Source organism: Denticeps clupeoides, chromosome 3, assembly GCF_900700375.1.
Source record: "Denticeps clupeoides chromosome 3, fDenClu1.1, whole genome shotgun sequence".
In the NCBI taxonomy this organism is placed as follows: Eukaryota; Metazoa; Chordata; class Actinopteri; order Clupeiformes; family Denticipitidae; genus Denticeps; species Denticeps clupeoides.
This window is the reverse complement of record NC_041709.1, coordinates 14,054,563-14,075,466: the sequence shown is the minus strand read 5'-3', so window position 1 is coordinate 14,075,466 and position 20,904 is coordinate 14,054,563. Positions and strand designations below refer to the sequence as shown.

Below are 20,904 nucleotides of genomic sequence, written 5' to 3'. Positions count from 1 at the left end.
TATATATATATATATATATAGAGAGAGAGAGAGAGAGAGAGAGAGAGAGAGAGAGAGAGAGAGAGAGAGAGTTATAGTAATATACAACATACAAATATAGCCCTCAGGTGATTGTCATTGTGATAAACAGTACTGTGATAACAGCAGCTGTGATAACAGCACACAGTGTACACAACAAAATGTGTCCTCTGCATTTAACCTATCACCCTTATTGAGCAGTGGGCAGCCAAGAAAGGCACCCGAAGAGCAGTGTGTGGGGACGGTGCTTTTTCAGTGGCACCTTGGTGGCAACCTTCCAATTACAGGTTCATTTCCTTACCCCCTTTGCCACCACTGTCTCTTTTAATGATCACAGAAAGACAGTTGGACTGGGTCTCTTTGTGTGTGTGTATGTGTATGCATGCCTCCTACCCGGTTTTGGTGCCCCTCCAACTTCTTCAGCAAACACTTCCGGAGATCTCCAGACATGTCGCTGTAGGTCTGTGGACGGACAGGGTTGTCTCGCTCTGAGGCTGCCATAGCCTGTACCAGCTGCTGGGCTGCCCACTGTCGATGCTTGCTAGTTAATCTGGCTGAGAGGGCACATGCTGCCAAAGCATTGGCTAGCTCTAGAGGGCCTACACGGATCCCCAGCTGGGCAGAGGACAGAGCAGGGCTCCCACCATCTAGAAGTTACAGTGTAGTTAATCTTCACAACCTATGCACACATACAGTACATGCCATTTGGACACACCTTCTCATTCAATGTGTTTTCTTTATGAATGAACACATGTGGAGTTATGTACTTAACAAAAAGTGGAGACCTGGCCTCATCAGTCAACAGACCTGAACCCAATTGAGATGGTTTGGGGTGAGCTGGACTGCAGAGTGAAGGCAAAGGGGCCAACAAGTGCTAAACACCTTGGGGAACTCCTTCAAGACCATTGACTACCTCTTAAAGCTCATCGAGAGAATGCCAAGAGTGTTCAAAGCAGTAATCAGAGCAAATGGTGGCTAGTTTGTTTTCAGTTATTTAATTTTGTTAAGTACATAACTCCACATGTGTTCATTCATAGTTTTGATGCCTTCAGTGAGAATCCACCGATGTAAATGGTCATGAAAATAAAGAAAACACATTGAATGAGAGGGTGTGTCCAAACTTTTGGCCTGTACTGTACATATTACATAGTATAGAGGAAACTGATAATTTTTTTTTAAACCTTTAGACTCCGAGTCATTTCGTTCTGCGGTGTATCTGTAGCGAATGCCCTTCTCTGTCAGGAGAGAAACGAGACTCTGTGTGACGAGGAACGTTGGATGTGTGACCAATGTGGCATCTCTCTCCTTCAAGAATGGGGGGCAGAAGCTCAGACGTGCCCTCTGCTGGGGGTCACTGATGGCCCCGATGTTCAGGCCAGTGGCGGCTGCCATTAGATCCTGTGTGACAGAAATGCAAATGGTTTTTTTTTTTTAAATAAAAATACAGAAAAAGAAAATACCACACGCAAACCCATCCACATCGAGTACAGTGATTACTCATAGTACAGCTGTTATTACTGATCAGTAGCAAACTGTAATTTTTTGGCTGCAAACATAATCATCATGGGCTTGCAAAGCACCTCTGCCTTTGCCAAACCCAAAATGGTTTGACTTTGCCAGGAGCGCAACCAGGCTGAGTGAGATAACATTGTGATTACAAGGCAGGCCTGCAAGAACAGAAGAATTTAAATGTCCACGAACACAGGCAGATGGGTGCTATGCAGAAATGCAGTAAAGTGAGGTGAACAGTAAGATACAAAATGTGACTATAGAGCAAAGTCTGTGTGAAAGTTACCTGTGTGCAGATGTCCACCAGCTCCCTGTAGGCTGCAGCACTGTGGGAGACCAGACAGCCAATAGCAGAGCTGAGGAATGAAAGGAAGGAGGAGCTGTCATAGACAGTGCCACGCCCACACAACCCTTCTGGCTCCACACCAGTGTGGACACGTCCAGCCGCAGCCAGACACATGAGCCGGACCAAAATACGAATGTCAGCCAACCCCAAAGCTTCAAGCCCACATGACTGGCTGCACGTGCTAAATAAAAGAGACACACAGACAAACGATTGGTTTAAAATACAAACACAAATACAAAAAGTAAAATAAGAAGGCAAATATTATTTAGTCAACACTGTGTATGGGAAGACATGAAGACTTGACGTTACCTTGATGTGCTCTGAGACAGGGTCCTCATTACCATGCTGTAGGCCAACAAGATCTGGGCAGTGGCAGTCACCCTCTTCAGGGCCTGAAGCCTCTCCTGTGGCTCCCGTAGTGATGCAGCCTGCTCACCAAGACTCAGTGGAGCACCAGAGCCCTTCTGATCAGCACTCACCAAGCCTAGTGGACAAACGGACACAATAAGTCCATTCACCCATCAGCCCTGGTTTCCTAAATAAATGTATTTTGTAAGCATTCATTATCTGTCAACTAGGACTTTGCCCTAGATGCAAGAAGCTGACACTCCCAAAATGTCAAGTCAGTGGATGGTGAACTATACTGGCATTTAACCAAATGGATCTTTCAAAATTAAGTAGATAAAACCACTTTTTCAGAGTTTATTTATAAAAGAAAAGAACCTGTCACATATTCAGACCAGTACAGTTTTTAAATATATCATGTTGCACACTTTAGAAATAGTCCGGATTTTTAACCCTGCCACTGGCTTCTCACCAGTATTTACTCATGGACTTGTCGCAGCATTAAATGAAGCTTTCAAAAATATACCACTACTCTTGCACATAACCACAGTAAAACACTACTGTTTCCGCTAGTAACGTGGCCTATCACCATACATGCCATAATAAGTCAAACTGTGGCACATTTAATTAGCTGTTTGATTAGTTAATTTTTGCTGTTCTACAGTTCGATATAAGTGATTTGCAACATATTTCCCCCAACTAGATCCCATTATTTTCTGAATAACATTTATAATATTGCTATAGCACCATCATGAAGAATGAGAACCCTACCTTTGTAGAGCTGTGTCTTATCACTGCTGAGGGAGCTGCAGATGAGAGACCCCAGTGGGTCAGGCTCGCTGAATGGAATAGGGTCTGGCACAAGCTTCTTCTCACTTAGCCCTAGAGGCCTGAGGAGCAAGCCAAAATCTTCAAGCCCCGTGAGCCTGTCTGAGTCACAGTCATCTTGGTGCCCAAGCTCCCACTCATCTGAGCCAAAAGACATGAGACCAAAGAGTCAGCACCCATACAGATATCCTACTGTAATACACTCTGTATGAAAAATGGTAATTATGGTGGTCAAAAAAAGCACACACCTTCAGACGTGCTATCCAATCTGCCAATTAAATCTGAAGCCAGGCCTTTCCTGTAGCCAAACGGACAGAAGAAATAGTAAAAAACATATTGCACATGTTTCTTGCTAATGATGTGTAACATAAATACATTATTAAAAAAAGAAAACAGTCTAGAGGTAGAGTGAGATAAGAGACAGGTCAGCTGACCTGTCCTGTTTTGAGCTGAGCTCTCCGAGGTTGGCAGCCAGATATTTTTCCCTGCAAGAGCTGCACAGCAGATAATACGGACTGCCTGAGCCGCACTCCCCACCAAACCAGCCGTCCACGTAGGCCCCATTACTGCGATAACCTCTACGACCAGCACTCTGGCCACAACCAGGATGATGGCGCTTCATGTGGTTGTTGAACTGAAGGGTCAGTGTGTTACACAGCTCACACTCCACCATCTCATGAGGTTCTGGGTGCTCCTCTCCACTCTGTAAATAGACAAACACACACAAAGTTGTGCAAAGAACAATAATTATAAGTATTTTGAATGAAGGTAAGTAACCCAATACAAAGACTTACCACTGTTCATTTGTTAAGGTAACAAAATGGTCAAACATTGATTTACCTAAATTGTATACTGCAGAATTTCCTTATTTTCATTAAAGAAAAACAATATATGTATAGAGAAATACACAAAAGTCTCCACAGTTTTGTTATCCTATTGTTCTCTGAGCAGCAACATAATATTGTTTTCTATCCAGATTTTTGCTTATAGATCATTCATTTGATGCCAATTTTCTCTAGATGGCAACAGTTTCTCAAACCACATTAATTTATTGCCACATTCACTTTTTAATTATTATAATTTATGTATTTTACAATACATAATCCTTTCCTGAACAATTTCAGAATTACTGTTGGGAAGATTGTATGTGCAGTACTATAAAATATGGAAGAAAAACATTGTTATATATATATAAAAAAAAAAGACAATAAAATGTAATGTTATGCAGAGTATAGTACTTTATACAGTATATTCAAAATCCATAACTGCTTATCTCTAAGCAGTGACACTAAGCAGAGCCCATATTAGGACATTATTAGGTGCAGGGCAGTGTCACCGACACTCATACCTATGGACAATTTAGAGCTGCCAATTCACCTAACATACATGCCTTTGGATGGCAGAAGGAAACGGGACAGCCCAATGGAAGCCCATGGAGAGCATGCAAACTCCACACACAAAGCCAGAGTCTGGATTCGAACTTGCAAACTTGGAGGTGTGGCCATGACTAACTGCTGTGCGTACAGTACACAGAAATAATTTTTCAGGCAAGTGCAGTACCTCCACCATCCACAAGGTGTCTCTCTCTGAAGTAATGAATTCAGGTGTAAGCAGTTCCTCATATGGCTCCTCCTGGTAAGGGTCATCCATGTAGCCTAGCTCTGACTCCTCCTCCGCTGCAAATGGATGAGTTTCCGCTCGCTCTGTCCATTCGGTCACACCAACCTCCTGCCTGTACAGTGCCGGGACTGGATTGGGCGAAGGAGAATCTACAGGACAAGTTGTTCAATAACTTTCAAACATGCTTTTTTGAAATAAGTAAGATCTACCCTGCATGAGTGCATTTCTACCAGCTCTCCTGAAGGAAGTCCTTTGGCCCAGGCCAGACCGCTGGCGTCGAGCTGGGGGAGGTCTGTTCCGTGTCAGATGCACATCCAGGAAGTTCTCTCTTTCTACGAGGTCAAGGCCAGCCAGCATACTAAAATACACACACAAACACATACTTAGAACTTACATCCTATTGTTTTAAATTTGTTTTGTGTGGTTGGGTGGTAGAAGGACATGAGAAGGGGTTTGACATATGCAATACCAGTAGCCTGATACCAGGCAAACATATATAGGCGCTGATGCCTCAAACCTATAACATGTGTAGTTATATTTGACACTGAATTTTATCTAGTAAGCATATTGAAAAAAAAAACCTTTTGGCCAGAAACTGCAGCAACTGTTGGCAGTGTGAAGGTAAAATGTCAGTGGTTTTGGTTTGGAAGTGGGAGTTGAATTATGTCAAAATAGGCAGGCAAAGGTGCTTATTACTGTGACAAGGCACAGTAGGCATCGCTCCACTTTCTCTGCTCACACCGGCCGCCACAGTTGTTGAATACCATCTTGAGTATCAAGATTAAGAGCATGAATGATACAATGCTCCCTTGCCTTCCCTGCATCGCAGAAATTCAAGTGCAGGCCAGGTAATATAAGATAAGATAAGAAAACCTTTATTTATCCCGAGGGAAATTCTTTTGTCAACAACATGCTCAATGCAGTAGGAGGAACAAGAGGAAAAAATTATATTTACAAATAAATTGTACAATAGAGCAAATATCAAAAATAGCTTAAGGCTCAATAACAATAATGATACTACTATATCCAGTGAAATGCCCGAGATAGTTCTAAGTGACATAATGATTATGCCATGGGTAAAAGTAAGAGGGAGTAGCGGCAGCAGCGTGTGTAGGGGCGTAAAACAAGCATTCAAAGACATACAGGTGAGTGGAATTGCACATATGAGTGAAAAAAACATTTGTGTTTGAATAGCCCTGAAAAAATGACCTACAGAGCAAGGACGAGTTATACAATATGATAGCTCTAGGTAGGAAGGATTTCCTGTTGCGGTCGGTTCTGCATTTAGCGGCTATGAGTCTTTTGCTTCTTGTGCTCCGATGGGCCATCATGGAGGCATGCATGGGGTGAGAGGGATTGTCCATGATACCGAGAAGCTTTTTCAGCATTCTCCTCTCATACACTTTCGGTACTCACCCAGGGTGTGGTGCCAGCCCACCGCAGGGCACACACACCACACACACACCATTTGCTCACAATTAAGGCCAATTTCCTCACCAATCCACCATGTGTGTACGCATTTGAGAACCCAGAAGAGACCCGCACCAATCCCGTACGATCATCTCAATGCGCATTCCGTTATTTACAAAATGTTAACGTGAGCATATGGTACGCTAAAATGGTACGACAGGTATGCATGTGATTCATGAATCACATGTACTTATATTGATAAACGAGGGCCATGAAGAGCATACAAACACACACACACACACACACACACACACACACACACACACACACACACACAAACAAGGCCAGAGCCTGCATTCAAACTCATGACCTTGGAGGAGATGTCCATTCACCATAATTGTGACTGCTTTGTAAAAAAAAAAAGTATTTGGTGACTGCCTGAGCAAGAGTGAAAGAACCAGAATTGAGTGAGACAGCACACCTTTCGTTTGGCTCTCTGTTCTCCTGTAAGGAAAGGGGCGCTGGGGATTCGGGACACTGCACTGTCTCTGGACCCTCTGAGGATGGAGTATCAGTGGCCCCACCTCCAGATGGTCCCTCTCCTGTCTGTGGTTCATCAGAGAGTGGGTGCTCCAGCATCCAGCTTGCCAGAATCTCAATGGTGCGGGAATCCACATCACCAGTCACCCCTAAAGAACACATGACAACACTGTCAAATTCACTGAACAACAACTGTAAAAGCATTCATTCCCAGCCAAAAGAGAAAAAAAAAACACATCCTCTATGGAACAGTAAAGCTCACGCAAATTACATTAAGTGTGAAGGGAGTTGAAATGAAAAAGGCATCAGGCAAAGTAACAGGACAGGAACAGTGAGACTCTCTTAAACAAACATTCAGTCAGCTAAGACCTGACTTTATTCTTATGTTGGCAAGAGCCGACAGAAGCCTTCTCCAATATTACCTTTAGCATAAAAAAAATCCACCAACTTTAGAAAGGGGGGGAAACACACAAAAACACAAGGAACCCCGTGAAGGAATTAGTTAAAAACCCGTGACCGACTGGAGTACCTGCTGCCTCCATGGCTCTGTAGATATGCCTCACTGAGAAGCCCATTTCTAGTAACCGAACGGGGACAAACATTTGAGGGTGCTCTGGAGTTGCAAGGGAGAACAAACAAACAAATTATTAAAAACAGAAATGAAAATAATGCAAAAGCTGAACCCTATCGATCATGGAGTCGACTGAGTCACCAGTCAACTGAGGTGAACATGATGCCTCTTTCACCCTGAAACTCTCTGGTTTTTCTATTGTCTGGTTTAGCCTTAATATACATTGAACTGCAGTTTACTTAGTCTAGATGGTCTCATCAACTGTTCAATGACAAACACATTCACTTGCATCGATAAAACAGAAAAGGGTGAGGTCAATGACTTCATACAAGGGAGTGATGACACAAATCACAATGACACCATGCATAAATTAATTTAAACAGAAAAGAAAAAAAACAAAACAAATTGAAATGAAGAGCTCTGCCAACCACAAGCATTTCACGTCCAGTCCCATGCTAGCACCAACTGTTGTGCTGGTCTGTGTAAAACATAAGGTTTTAGAAGTGGTCTGCAAAACCCAGCATCTCACACAGTGCATTCTGGGCATCAGACACTTTTATGCAGGCACAAAAGAACTGCATATACTGTCAAAGAAATTGCAAATTGGATTTTTCTAAATTGCTGCAGTTTTTTCCAATTAATTAATTAATTAATTAATCAATCAATCAATTATTTATTTATTTATTTGTGATTGTTTAGGCCCGTGCTCTAAACTATTCAGCTCCAGCTAGTTCTGTGCTTAGTGCTGTGTGCACCCAGAAGAAAGTGTTTGTCCAGCTGGCTTTGACACACCAGATATCAGGAGGTCAATGGCTCAACTATGTTCTGTCTTGTAAATACCATCTGCAATGTTCTCTCTCGGCTTCTCTCTCTGCCTGTCTGTCTTACCCACGTGGGTCCGGGTCTGTCCGCAGGGCTCCAGGAAGCTGGTCTGCTGCTCTGTGAAAGCCTCACAGGAAGCAGAGCTGGCCAGGCTGAAGCCCGGGGGCAGCACTGGGTTGTGGACCAGCCCCGCCAGCGTGGGGAAGCGCGCTAACACCATCCGCCTGCAAAAAGCCGAAACACAGGGGCTGGGCTAGCACTCAGCACACAGATACACCGAGAGAGAGAGAGAGAGAGAGAGAGAGAGGAGAGATGGAAAAGGAGGCTGGAGGATGAGGAGCGTCTGAGAAAGTACTGAATTGAGTGTGAACAGGTATTTGGAAGGCTTAGTCAACGTATGCCTGTCTGCCAGTTCATCTTCAGGTCACCGATGATCAGATCTTGATGCCAGTGGTTAGACGGTAAGCCAGCCCAAGCTGTGGAGTTAGTGCTCACAAAAACAGGCATACACCCACTCACACACTCACCTGGCCTCTGACTAACATTTGAAGTCTCTGCTGCACTGTTCTCTGACAGGGATCTGGAGTAAGAACATCCCATGGATGTCAGGACTTTGCATAATACCCCAGTATGTTTCACTGTAGAAGTGTATGTGTGTGTGTGAGGACAGATTCTTAAAAACATTATTTTGTTAGCTTTGGCATTAACGTATCCATAATCATCCAACACAGACACAGCCCTGTAAAAACCTATAGTGGCTTTCACTTGACTTCATCAGTATCCTCTCAGTGTCTCAGAGAGGTACTGGGTCTCTGTTCATTTTTATTCTACTACTCACTGCAGGAGGTTGACTGGCAGGAAAGGGTTAAAATTCTCCAGGCCATCTGCCTGCAGTGCAGTCAGCAGAGATGCCGCCAGGTCATTGGTTGAGGAGGAAGCTGACTGGCCAAACACAGCGGTGCCCTCAGAGCCGTTGCTGTACAGAGAGATGGAGCTAGAAGACTTGGATACAGGCTGAGAAGAGGAATGCAGTCCAGAATCTAGAACACCAGGAGCAATACAATCACAAAAATGATCTTGGCTTATGACAACATTACTTTGCAATTAGTCTCATTTTTCTGCAAAAATCACACTAGGGCTGAGATTAAGAAAAAAAATCACTACCAAATTGTAGAAAAGTGTTGCTAGTTTAACCAAATTTTAGGGATGGGAATTACAGATTGTATTATTTTTTTTATTATCGTGACACATCGCATATGATGGCAAAATTTGTCCTTGCATTCAGCTGATCAAGGTGGGCCCAGGAAGCAGGGTTTAGGGACAATACTGTACATTCTCTCTCTCTCTCTCTCTCTCTCTCTCTCTCTCTCTCTCTCTCTCTCTCTCTCTCTCTCTCTCTCTCTATATATATATATATATAATTAATTTTAATTAATTAATATTCAATAAATGGTTTAGGTTTTTGCATCTTAGTGGTTTAGTTTTGTATTGGTGTCTAAGACCTGTATTGTTACATCAAATTAATGTCACAACCCCACTGAATATCTAAAGCTTCTGGCAAGCTATTACCAAATGTGGTAAATGAATATTCTCCAAAGATTTCCAAAATTGAATTGTAGCGACCATTCTGGCCAATTAACTACATCCATTCTCTTTTTTCTTACTAATAATGGTGCACTGCAGAACAGTCAAGTGGGCATACCTGTGGGGTTTCTGGAACTGCCGTCCTGAGGCAGTCTGTTGAGAGCCCCCTTGAAGATCATAATCTGTGCCCTCTCCAGGTCAGCCAGAGAGACAGGCTGTTTGATGGGGCAGGGTCGAACAGCCCATTTCACCATATTTCTCACAACAAACTGCAACACAGAGCGCAGCTCAGCCTCTTGCTCTCCCCCAGCACCATGGGGCTTTGAGGGATCAGGGCTGGTCACTGCGGCTCCAGCATCTGACTTCGGAACCAGTAGCAGGTCACTGAACCGGCCGCAACCCAAGATGACTGTGAGGGACTTAAGGGCACCTAGTAGGAGGTAGGAGACATGGACAGCACGGAGCTCCAGACAGAACAGATCAGGTCTGGGATGCAGGGGTGTGGCAGAAGGGACAGGAACTCCATCTTGCTCCTCTCCAGGAACTTTGAAGATTTTACGGTCTGGGCCACCACCCTGGAGGCCACCTCCAACAACCTCATTCTCATCTTCCTCTTTTTCAGTCAGTCCTGAAGCAGCTTCCTCATTCAGCATGGCTCGAGCAATATCGTCATCCAACCGTCGCTCCAGGTCACTGTGCTGGCTGCCTTCAGGAGCTCTCTTCCGCAAAGAATGAGGCTCCTGCTCTTCCAAGATCCCTGTGAGAAAGATGAGGTCCACCAGCACAGAAGGCCGAAGACCTTGGAAGAGTGAGATGTCCAGCTGAGGCACGTCGCATGGTTCCAGAGAAGAGAGAGGTGTGTCGCTGGGTGACCAAGAATTCAGGAAGCTTTCGATTAGTCGGTGGAATCAGAGGTTGGAGACATGAAACATGGAAGTGATGGGAATGAAAGTGGGAAAAAAAAGGTAAAAAAGAAAAAAAAAAAAAAAAGAAAAAGTCAAACAAGAAAAAACAAATGGAATGATAAGAAAGTGGAAATTGGAAAATTGTTAAAGCAGAAGTGAATTGGAGGATAGATACGCAGATGATGATGAAGATATGGACAAAAAAGGAACAAAACCAAAAAAGGATTCCAGACAGACATTTGCTGAACACTTTCCAGGGGATATTTTGCAGGTGCTAAATAAGTCATTGTGCATGGGCAATGCTCACAAATCTTTGATTCAATAAAATAATAATGCGCTGATAAACTGTATGCATGTTTGTTTTTGACATGAACATGGTCCTGAGATGTCCAGTTAAGGCCCCATTGCCAAAGTGTATTACAAATAAAGGAAATGAAGTGAAATTGAGGAGGAAGAGGCACAACTGGACTTAATGCTATTGCTTGTCAATGATCACTAAAGTCTCCTCCTTGAAACTTTGTTAATTAAAATTGTTTGGCCTATGAGATTCACTGAACATTCACATCAATTGGACTTCACTCCAAACTGTAAAACAAGGCATTATTTTTATATATAAATATATATATACATTCACACGTTTTACACAAAATAATCCTGTGCATTTGTTGTACCTGACAGTGAGGTCTGCCTCCTCCCACTGGAGCTTGGCCAGTGGACTTCCCTCCTTCAGCACTCCAAGCAGGGTGGCCCTGCGGCCACTAGGTTTGTGCCGACATGTGCCCCCAGCCCGCAGACCACTGTCCACCCCACCAATCAGAGCTAGCACTGGCCACACCTCCGAGCAAAGGGCACTCAGTTGGACATCAGACAAGCCAGAGGGGCTGGTCACCAGCTCCAGAGCCTTTGCCACAGGCCCTCCACTCTCCCCATCTTCCTCTGGTGCTTTTGTGCTTTGGCCTGTGCAAGAAAGGGAACATTTTGCAGTTGCTGAGAGACCCAATAGTCCCAATAATTTCTAAACTCATTCAACTCTAAGCAGACTGCCAAAAATCCATTCAACAGCGTAAAACTGGTCTGACTGCTACCTATGTGGAGATATAGTTTGTTAAAATGTCATTTAAGGTTAAAAGCTACAGACCTTGCCTAGAAGAGGACGTGTCTCTCATGAGAGGGCCAATCAACTCCAGACGGGCTTGCATGTGCTGGTTGATGTGAGGTGTCCAGACCTCACAACGATGCAGGCGCCTGAGCAGCTGTACAGTTGTCTCCAGGAGCACCGTGGCCCGTGGACTACAGAGAGGCTCCCCGGCCTGAAGGTCGTTGGGCATCCCCCGCATCTGCAAGTCACACAATGCTACCTGGAAGGTGAAAAAGAGTTTTATTTCATTATTTATTTATGCAATATGAATTGATATTGGAATTTATTTGATTGATGTTATTTTCTTTCTAACACTGAATGAGATCTGTTGCAAAAATCATACAAACACCTTTTCTCCAGGGTTGCTGCTGTAGAACAGTACACAGGGGTACAGTTCTGTGGCATCAACTCCTTCAAAGGCCAGTTTGGGTTCCTGTTAATCAGGTACAGAACATTGAAATATTCCAAATTAATGCATAATTGTATTTCACTTGTGTTCATATGAAGACCAAAATCGTATTGCATTTTGTTATGCAACAAATGCTAAATGGAACTGGCCATTTGCACTGAGAACCTTATTATTCTTGGCAAAGGAGATGGTCCGGGCCTCCATGTCTAGAATGCAGGTAATGGTGTCTCCTTGGGTGAAGGAGGGCAGTGCTCTTCCCAGCTCCCCACCATGATACAGGCTCCCACTATATGCCCTGTACAGCCACATGTCTGTGGTGGTGCGGTGGTTGTAATCCCGAATGGGCCAGCGGGACACTCCAATACATGTCCCTTCATTGCCCTTATTTTCTTTTGTGATGTAGAACTAGACAAGTGAAGTGAAAAGAATATAATATAAATAATATAATATAATAATGAGCATAATAATTATATTAAACCAGGTTTAGCGTCTCTACACTGGCTACCAGTTGATTTTAAAATTAAAATTTACTCTTTGTCTTTAAAGCACTAAATGGCTAAGCTTCTGCATATATTGCTAACTTACACCAAAAAAAAAAAAAACATCCTCTTGATGTTAATTTTATCCTCACCCATCATTTTATTCAGTGTATTATTTCTTATAATTACAGCACTTTGGAGAATAACTTTCTGTTTTTGAAAATTTGCTTTATAATTAAATGTATTATTATTATTATTATTATTATTATTATAATCTTCTAAATGTACCTTCCAAATGAAGCAGCCTGATGTGATAACGGTGGTAGCGAGGCCGTATCCTTTACCACCTGAGCCGTGGGACAGCACATTCCCACTCTCCAAAGAGCAGCAGATGAGTTTGTGGGGGTCAAAGGAGAAATCACCAATGGGAATGCACTCATCTTCACGGTCACTTTCCTAAAAACACAACAGGTATTTAGAATTCATTGTCCAGCTCAAAAAATCAGTTGCATAAGTAATAAAAATGGGATTCACCATTTTATTGCTTTCAGAAATTACTTCAAGATTTTTTTTTATTGCCAGAGGCTCCTCCCACATAAAAGCAGACAGAAGTCCAAACAACTGACTGACAATCTGAAAAATAAAATATTTTTATATTGTGAAGCATTAATATGCTCTCAACAGGGGGATATTTTTGAGGCACTATGTTCACTACTATCACATCAACTTATGCAGATAATCTACAGTACAGGCCAAAAGTTTGGACACACCTTCTCATTCAATGTGTTTTCTTTATTTTCATGACCATGTACATTGGTAGATTCTCACTGAAGGCATCAAAACTATGAATGAACACATGTGGAGTTATATACTTAACAAAAAGTGGAGACCTGGCCTCCACAGTCACCGGACCTGAACCCAATCAAGATGGTTTGGGGTGAGCTGGACCACAGAGTGAAGGAAAAGGGGCCAACAAGTGCTAAACACCTCTGGAAACTCCTTCAAGACTGTTGGAAAACCATTTCATGTGACGACCTCTTGAAGCTCATCGAGAGAATGCCAAGAGTGTACAAAACAGTGATCAGAGCAAAAGGTGGCTATTTTGAGGAAACTAGAATATAAAACTTGTTTTCAGTTATTTCACCTTTTTTTTGTTAAGTACATAACTTCACATGTGTTCATTCATAGTTTTGATGCCTTCAGTGAGAATCTGCCAATGTAAATGGTCATGAAAATAAAGAAAACACATTGAATGAGAAGGTGTGTCCAAACTTTTGGCCTGTACAGTATATGTATGTAGTGTTTTTTTGTGAGATGTTCAGTGGAGATCATGATTTTTCTGACATTTGTGAAGTTCTGACACCTCCCCCAATCCGATAAATAGATAGATTAGCAATCTGACCTGTTTAATATGAGTGGAGTCTGAGCAGGCTGGTAATATAGCTTCTAAAATGTGGAAAGCAAGCAGCTTTGTTCTGAGGTTATGGAAACGTGGAGTACCTGGAAGGAAGAGAAACAAATAAACCTATAATTACAGAATCCAGATAGTGACGGGTCTGAAATGACAATGGTCTGGTGACATTACCCGCAGTGCACTTATAGGAGATGATTGTCATAAGAGGGTCAATCCACTTGATGAAGGCAGAAACTCTCATTGTCACTCGTAGTGACAAAATCCGCCTGAGGAAAACTAGGAAGTCTGCCAGCTGGGACTCCACCACTCTGCTACTGTGTGTCACTTCTATATTAGTACAACCAACAATGTGTTATATATACACTATAAAAAATTTAAGATTTAACCAAGAATAATAAAATCATAAATAACTAAAAATAAAATGACAAGATTTACACTTTTTTTTGTTGCACCACTCACTTTCAGGATTTTGATTCTTTCCGCTGCTCTCTGACTTCTCAGCAGTGCTGTTCTCCAGCATCTCCTGCTGGTGGACAGTGTGAAGGAGTCCCTGAAGCTGCTCACACATCACATCCATCAGTGCTTGTGACACCTCCAGGGGCAGAACCTCCTCACATGAGCTAAACATAAAAATAAATAAATAAATAAACACATTCATACATGAGCATGGTACAGTAAAAAAAATGTAAACACATATCTAAAAAATTTTTTTACCTGGCCGCAATGGCCAGTATCTGCAGCAGACGAGCACTGGCCAGCTTCACTGCTCCGCTCAGCAGCGTGTGGTCCGAAACAGAGGCTGCCAGCCAGCGTTGGTTCATCAGCACACATGTGTTGTCTGTAAGGCTGGAGAGAATTTCCAGGATGCCACATCTGATAATCACCAGCAGGTCCACCGGCCGATAATGGAAGTTCAGGGCAAACACTGTCGCCAGTAAGAGGTGCTGGTAAGCTCCTAAGATTAAATAAAAACATTATAAACTACTAAATCCCTTAAAAATGTATATTTTTAACATAATATATACATACATAATATATACATACACACATAAATATATACACAAATACAAAATATGTGTGTTTTACCTGAATTTCTAAAATAATTTATTACAACATGACCCACCTTCATTTTTTTAACTACAATGGTAGACAATGTCCTAAACCCACCCGTCTGTTCTCTCTCCAGGGCCACCTTCTGACGAAGCACGCGCACCACCTGCTGGTACAAAGTGTGTGCTGCAGCCTGCAGCTCTCTCTGAGAACTCATCTGAGCTGACTGGGTCCCAGACTAGACACAACATGCAAAGACACACCCAAAAAATCAATAAATACTTGCATAAATAAAGTTCATTGGCATGCAATAAATCTAAAGTCTTTTGATCAGATATTAATAGCTGAACACATATTTCCTTCCACCGTTCACTACAATCTGTATGATCAAAAATATTGAATAAAAAAATATAAATACAGCATTAAATAATAAAAGCAGTAGAAGACACGTAAATAGGATGTCTTACAGAATAATGGTACAGTTTGTCCATGGGGCTGGCTAGGATGCCCACTGTCAGCGTGCCAAGGCAAAAGCATCCTGAGAGGAACTGCAGCTGCACCGACTGAAGGAGACCAGGGAAGCGTGGTGGTGGTGTTGAGCCACTGCTCTTCTCCTCCATCTCAGACAGAAAAGATGAGATCTGGCAAAGAGCCTCCAGTCGTACCTAAATATGAATGATGGCTACTTACTTAAGATGCCATGTGCTAGTAAATCACTCATTAGGACGCCTTATTTAAAAAAAAAAAAAAAAAAAAAGAAACACTGAAGGAAGTTTTCTGGCAATTTTTAATATCTGGATACCATATGCTTATGCAAAAGTTGAATATAGAAAAAAAAAAAAAAAGGCTGCAGGGAAAACTACAGAACACTTAAGCCACAGATTTATGTGCATTGTTTGAATGTAACATGCAGATAATGCATGATACATTTAAACAAATGTAATGAACATTGATGTATACTGATGCCATCTGCCATCAGATAATCAGAGGATTATGAGATTCGCTTTTGGTCGACTACAGGATAGTATGGACATTTGCTAGCATGGACATTTGCTGAACCCAGACAACATGGGAGACAAGGACACTGTCTCACTCGCAGCAATGGTGGATGTGCCAGAAGACTGGGGTAGAGGATGCCCCTTTCTGCAACGCGATCTCAACCCAGTGGGGCGCCCCGTGCTCCTAGGCCAGATCCACTCTGCACAAGCTACTCCGCAGGGTAGAAGAAAGAAGTAGTCGGCCATTTTGTTATCCCAGTGCCATCATGCCTGTCAGGCATAATGCACTTGGTGCAGCAAAGCTTTGAGGGCTTTTTCAGCTGGTATGTCTTGGTTCTGAAAAAGGGTGGTGGCATTCACCCAATATTATATCTGAGAGCACTAAAAAGGTGACTTTGCACCCCAATCTGACATTAACCACAATTAACCATCAGTTGCTCTTTAGTAGATCTTGTAGATTTAGTAGATTTCACCTTCCTTGCTTCTCCTCATCAGAGCATCATCGGCTCAATATGTTCTACTCTGTTACATGCCCTGCTACTGCTATACATGAACTGGACTGTTTAGGAAAAGTGATCAGCTCAGGGTAAGAGATTGTACCACTGGTTATGCTATAGCCCCCCTCGCTTTTGTGGGCGCGCTCCACCAGAGGGATGGTAGCATCCCAAGCACTGTTTAGAGATGTGTCTGTAGTGAAGCATGTTCCTCATCTAGCAAGAAAGCCTTGACACTTTCTCAAGGTTATGACAGCACCTTCTTTGGCACATGCAGTCCTGGTGTGTCTTAATAGGAGTGCATTTCCATGTGCACGTGCCATTGGTCATTCCAGGTTACCGGGTCAGCAGTCGGAGCGCTTTCTATATCCCATAGTCAAGCAAGATAACCAGGGTTACAACTGTAACATTTAGTAATAATTGTTTTCATTGTGTCTGATAAAAAAAAAATGGTGAAACTAAATAAATGTCTGAATTTGATAACTTTGATGCCTGAATTTGATGGGTTTCTGTACAAAAAATGAAGGAACAAAAAAAATGAATGACTCTTTTGGGCCATGATTAATAACTTTAGTTTCTATTTTTGCATCCTCAAAACAATTACCCAAAGGTGAAAAATGTAAACCTCCTTCTAAAATCTAACTTACAACACACTTTTTGTGACAGGACACAGACCTGAATATCAAGTGTCCACTAGTCAATTACCTCAACTCTTTGCTGCTGTTGTGCCATTGCCAGGGTGATAGCTTTGGGGTCAGCCTGACTGCCAGCATCCTTCTCCACCAATGCAGAAGTGTGCAGAAGGCTACCACACAGGAAGCGGAAGACGTGGCTGAGAATTGCGGAGCCAACGCCGTCCTGGCACAGCGTAGTGGTGGGGCTGATGCACTGGCGCAAGCGCTCCCATGCATCTCTCATGATGCCCAAGGAGCACAGGGGCAATCCTGCAACAATGAATTGTAAAATAACAGGACTAAAATAACTTAATTCCTTAATTTTTGCCACTGGCTAAAGCCACGTGTCTTTCCCCCCATGAGTCAGAATATATCTGAATTTAGACTTACCCATTTTGTTCTTAAAGGAGACTGTAACTCCTTTTGAATGATCTGTGGGCTGATAAAACAGAGGTAATGAATGCCCATGTACCTGGCAGATTTGAAAGTTTTTATATTTTATGCAAAAAGCAATGCACACCTCTCTCTCCCCTTGCAACTTTGATTCCAATCTTAGAAAGGACTGTGCTTCAGTGGATGAAGAAGATCTCCTTTGGGGGAATCATTGTAATAAGTGATTTCAACTACAAAGTTAAACCAAAATATGGTCTTTTGTCCATGAAGAAAGATTTGAGCGAAAAATCTGAAACAAAACTTTCCTAATGAAATATAAAACAATTTTGAAAAAAAAAAAAAGGAATTTTGAAAGTGAAGCGATTGTCATTGTGAGACACTGCAACACAGTACACAGTGCACACAACAAAATATGTCCTCTGCTTTTAACCAATCACCCTTGGTGAGCAGTGGGCAGCCATAACAGGCACCCTTGGAGCATTGTGTGGGGACGGTGCTTTGCTCAGTGGCACCTCAGTGGCACCTTGGCGGATCAGGATTCAAAAGGGCAACCTTCTGATTACGGAGCTGCTTCCCTTCCTGAGATTTCCCGGTATTTTGAGTTACGTTCCTCTGAACTGGGTGGTAGTAGCCTAGTGGATAACACACTCGCCTATGAACCAGAAGACCCGGGTTCGAATCCCACTAACTACCATTGTGTCCCTGAGCAAGACACTTAACCCTAAGTTGCTCCAGGGAGACTGTCCCTGTAACTACTGATTGTAAGTCACTCTGGATAAGGGTGTCTGATAAATGCTGTAAATGTAAATGTGAATGGAAGCTAAAAAGGCTAAAATATAAGGCACTCTGAAAAGAGCCGAACTTCCCATCACTACTCTGCTGCGCACAGCAGTAACAGACATTTGTGATCATATATGGAATGAGAACCTTTTTGTTTCAAATTTTTGGCACAAATTTGATTCCATAACAAACACACACCTGGACAACTGAGACTGCACATCAATGAGCTCGCTCTGTTCCTGCCAGGCAGCTCGCACCCCCAGCAGGAGGAAGAGGCAGCGAGAAACAACCAGGTGGCAGGCAGCGGGGAAAGAAAGAATGGGGTCGGAGGTGCAGCGGTCCCACTGCCTGAGCAGGGGTTCTTTCTCAGGGGTGCCGGGGCTCTCAGCGCTGCTGGGAAGCGTGCTGGTGCCAGACGACTCATACACGGTTTCATTCTGCTGAAGCTGCATGGCCTCCCGGGTAGCCAGGAAACACTGAAGCACTTCTGTGAGGAGAAAAGGAACAATGTTTTCATCAAAACAGAGATTTTTTTTTATCATCAGCTGTGAATCCAGCAGACAGATGAAGAGAGGAAGTGGATGTTCAGAACCACTTAACATTCAGACAAAACAAGGATGTAATTGAAATGTTAAATTTTCTTTTTTCCCCACAGTCTATCTTCAGGAGCTGCTGACCCAGTTCTACGCTGCAGTCATTGAGTGTGTCCTGTACCCTCCATCCAGGACCTGTTACTCTCAAGAATCAGAAAATAGGCAGGGAAAAACATCACAGATCCCTCACACCCTGCACACAGACCTTTTGATCTGTTGCCCTCTGGCAGACAATTACAGAAGCCTGCAGACCAGGACAGGCAGACACAGGAACAGTTTTTTCCCCATCACCATCATCCTCCTATCATCACTGTTACCATTTCACACTTGCACTTTGTGTAAACCTGCATTATCTCAGTAATCTGTAATCTTATCTATGTTTGTGTATATAAGATTTGATTATATTATATAGTATTGTTGTTTAATACTGATGTGCTTGAGAGACACCATCTAAGGTGACTAAACTGATAAGTAGTATCAGTAAATTGAATATATGTAAGTACGCATAAAAACAATAATTTACATTTACATTTACAGAATTTATCAAACGCCCTTATCCGACTTACAATCAGTAGTTACAGGGACAGTCTCCCTGGAGCAACTTAGGGTTAAGTGTCTTGCTACAATGGTAGTAAGTGGGATTTGAACCTGGGTCTCCTGGTTCACGGGCAAGTGTCTTACCCACTAGGCAACTACCACCCTATCAGAAATCATTAACAAAGTGTATAAACAGTCAGTATGTTTAGTCAGTATGTTTACATGATGGAGATAATGAAATTTGATGTCAAGCTACTCCTTCATGTAAAATGTTCATGAGCACCCAAGCCTGCTCTATAATTTCACTCTAGGCTTCAACCTGAAAGATGCTTAATCAGACATTGACTACAAAAGCCAAACACATCCATATGAATTGAACAGATTTACAGCTCTGTATGTTTCACTACTCAACAGGACAATTCTAACAAGCTCAGGAGTAGCATTTTGCCACCTATCATGGTGGAGTCAAATGTATACCAGCCAAAAATTGAGTCAAAAATTGACTCACACTGTGAAAGGGCAGCAGCCACGTAGTAGTGAATAGAACTTTAATAGTGAATAGAAATGTACTGACTGTTGACCAAGGGTGTTTGTCTCTAAGGATTTACCCGGCAGGTACATACTGCTGATGGTGGGAGTCTCCTCCTCCGGCACACCCTGGTCCTGATTGTGCTCAGCAGCCAACGCCTGGTTGCCTGGGTGTCTCTCTCTCCCCGTCTGCTCTCCGGACGTGCTTGGCTCCAGCCTGTCTTCACTGGGGCTTTGAGATCCTAAAGAGCTCTGGAATGTTTGGATAGGGATAAGAAAGGCCCAGTTGTGATTTAGAGTCTTGTATACTGTTAAAAGATATACTAAGGAATGAACTTCTCTAAAATTAATAAAATCCTTTGCTCACCTGTTTGTTCGAAGAAGCTGTCTGGGTATTAGCTGCTCTTGCTGCAGTGTCTTTGTAGGACAACAGGGTACTACGGATCTTGAACACCATCTGATAGATCTCTATTAGCAACTCACAGGGCTCATATCTGCCACAAAGGGGAAAAATTATGCTTAATAATGCCTATCAATAAACCCACATGGCTCCTTCCCAGTCACAATGCTGACTGTTTAACTATAACTGGCATTACAGGTGAGACACAGTGTATCGCACTACTGTGTGTAAGCATGCGCGCGTGTGTGTGTGTGTGTGTGTGTGTGTGTGTGTGTGTGTGTGTGTGAAAAAACAGAAAGGGCGCTGAGGTAATGTTACTTCCTACTCCTCAGGGAGATAACTCAGCACGTCAGTGTCAATTACTTGTCTTGCCAATAGGCTTCATCCGGTAGGCCGGTGTGTTTCAACAGCGCAGCAAGACTGCAACGACAAGCCGTCTCCAGCAGAGAATCACCTGGCGGGCCTGCGCCATCCCAATCTACAAAGCACAGTCAAATTCACCCGACAGTTTGTGTAGAA

General features: G+C 42.9%; 1 protein-coding gene across 6 annotated transcripts in view; it reads right to left on the bottom strand.

The window, feature by feature from the left end:
* LOC114785402 (probable E3 ubiquitin-protein ligase HERC1) overlaps positions 1-20,904 on the bottom strand; it is a 53,611-nt gene that overhangs the window by 13,857 nt on the left and 18,850 nt on the right. Inside the window, exons 20-52 of one of the 6 annotated variants that reach the window (XM_028971636.1) lie at positions 20,749-20,863; positions 20,353-20,479; positions 20,066-20,237; positions 18,526-18,814; positions 17,675-17,744; positions 17,545-17,593; positions 17,186-17,424; positions 15,456-15,653; positions 15,106-15,226; positions 14,653-14,893; positions 14,398-14,558; positions 14,110-14,265; positions 13,927-14,024; positions 13,059-13,157; positions 12,813-12,980; positions 12,211-12,450; positions 11,986-12,069; positions 11,637-11,856; positions 11,170-11,455; positions 9,712-10,481; positions 8,848-9,049; positions 8,537-8,589; positions 7,146-7,229; positions 6,558-6,765; positions 4,897-5,024; positions 4,607-4,815; positions 3,481-3,749; positions 3,295-3,344; positions 2,990-3,187; positions 2,183-2,357; positions 1,814-2,054; positions 1,200-1,416; positions 412-665 (exon numbers count right to left, since the gene is read on the bottom strand). In XM_028971636.1, the coding sequence (XP_028827469.1) occupies positions 412-665; positions 1,200-1,416; positions 1,814-2,054; positions 2,183-2,357; positions 2,990-3,187; positions 3,295-3,344; positions 3,481-3,749; positions 4,607-4,815; positions 4,897-5,024; positions 6,558-6,765; positions 7,146-7,229; positions 8,537-8,589; positions 8,848-9,049; positions 9,712-10,481; positions 11,170-11,455; positions 11,637-11,856; positions 11,986-12,069; positions 12,211-12,450; positions 12,813-12,980; positions 13,059-13,157; positions 13,927-14,024; positions 14,110-14,265; positions 14,398-14,558; positions 14,653-14,893; positions 15,106-15,226; positions 15,456-15,653; positions 17,186-17,424; positions 17,545-17,593; positions 17,675-17,744; positions 18,526-18,814; positions 20,066-20,237; positions 20,353-20,479; positions 20,749-20,863 (6,191 nt within the window). Of the gene's footprint in view, positions 1-411; positions 666-1,199; positions 1,417-1,813; positions 2,055-2,182; positions 2,358-2,989; positions 3,188-3,294; positions 3,345-3,480; positions 3,750-4,606; positions 4,816-4,875; positions 5,025-6,557; positions 6,766-7,145; positions 7,230-8,075; positions 8,234-8,536; positions 8,590-8,847; positions 9,050-9,711; positions 10,482-11,169; positions 11,456-11,636; positions 11,857-11,985; positions 12,070-12,210; positions 12,451-12,812; positions 12,981-13,058; positions 13,158-13,926; positions 14,025-14,109; positions 14,266-14,397; positions 14,559-14,652; positions 14,894-15,105; positions 15,227-15,455; positions 15,654-17,185; positions 17,425-17,544; positions 17,594-17,674; positions 17,745-18,525; positions 18,815-20,065; positions 20,238-20,352; positions 20,480-20,748; positions 20,864-20,904 lie in introns of all 6 variants that reach the window. The other 5 variants (XM_028971632.1, XM_028971630.1, XM_028971634.1 and 2 more) reach the window with 5 other exon arrangements.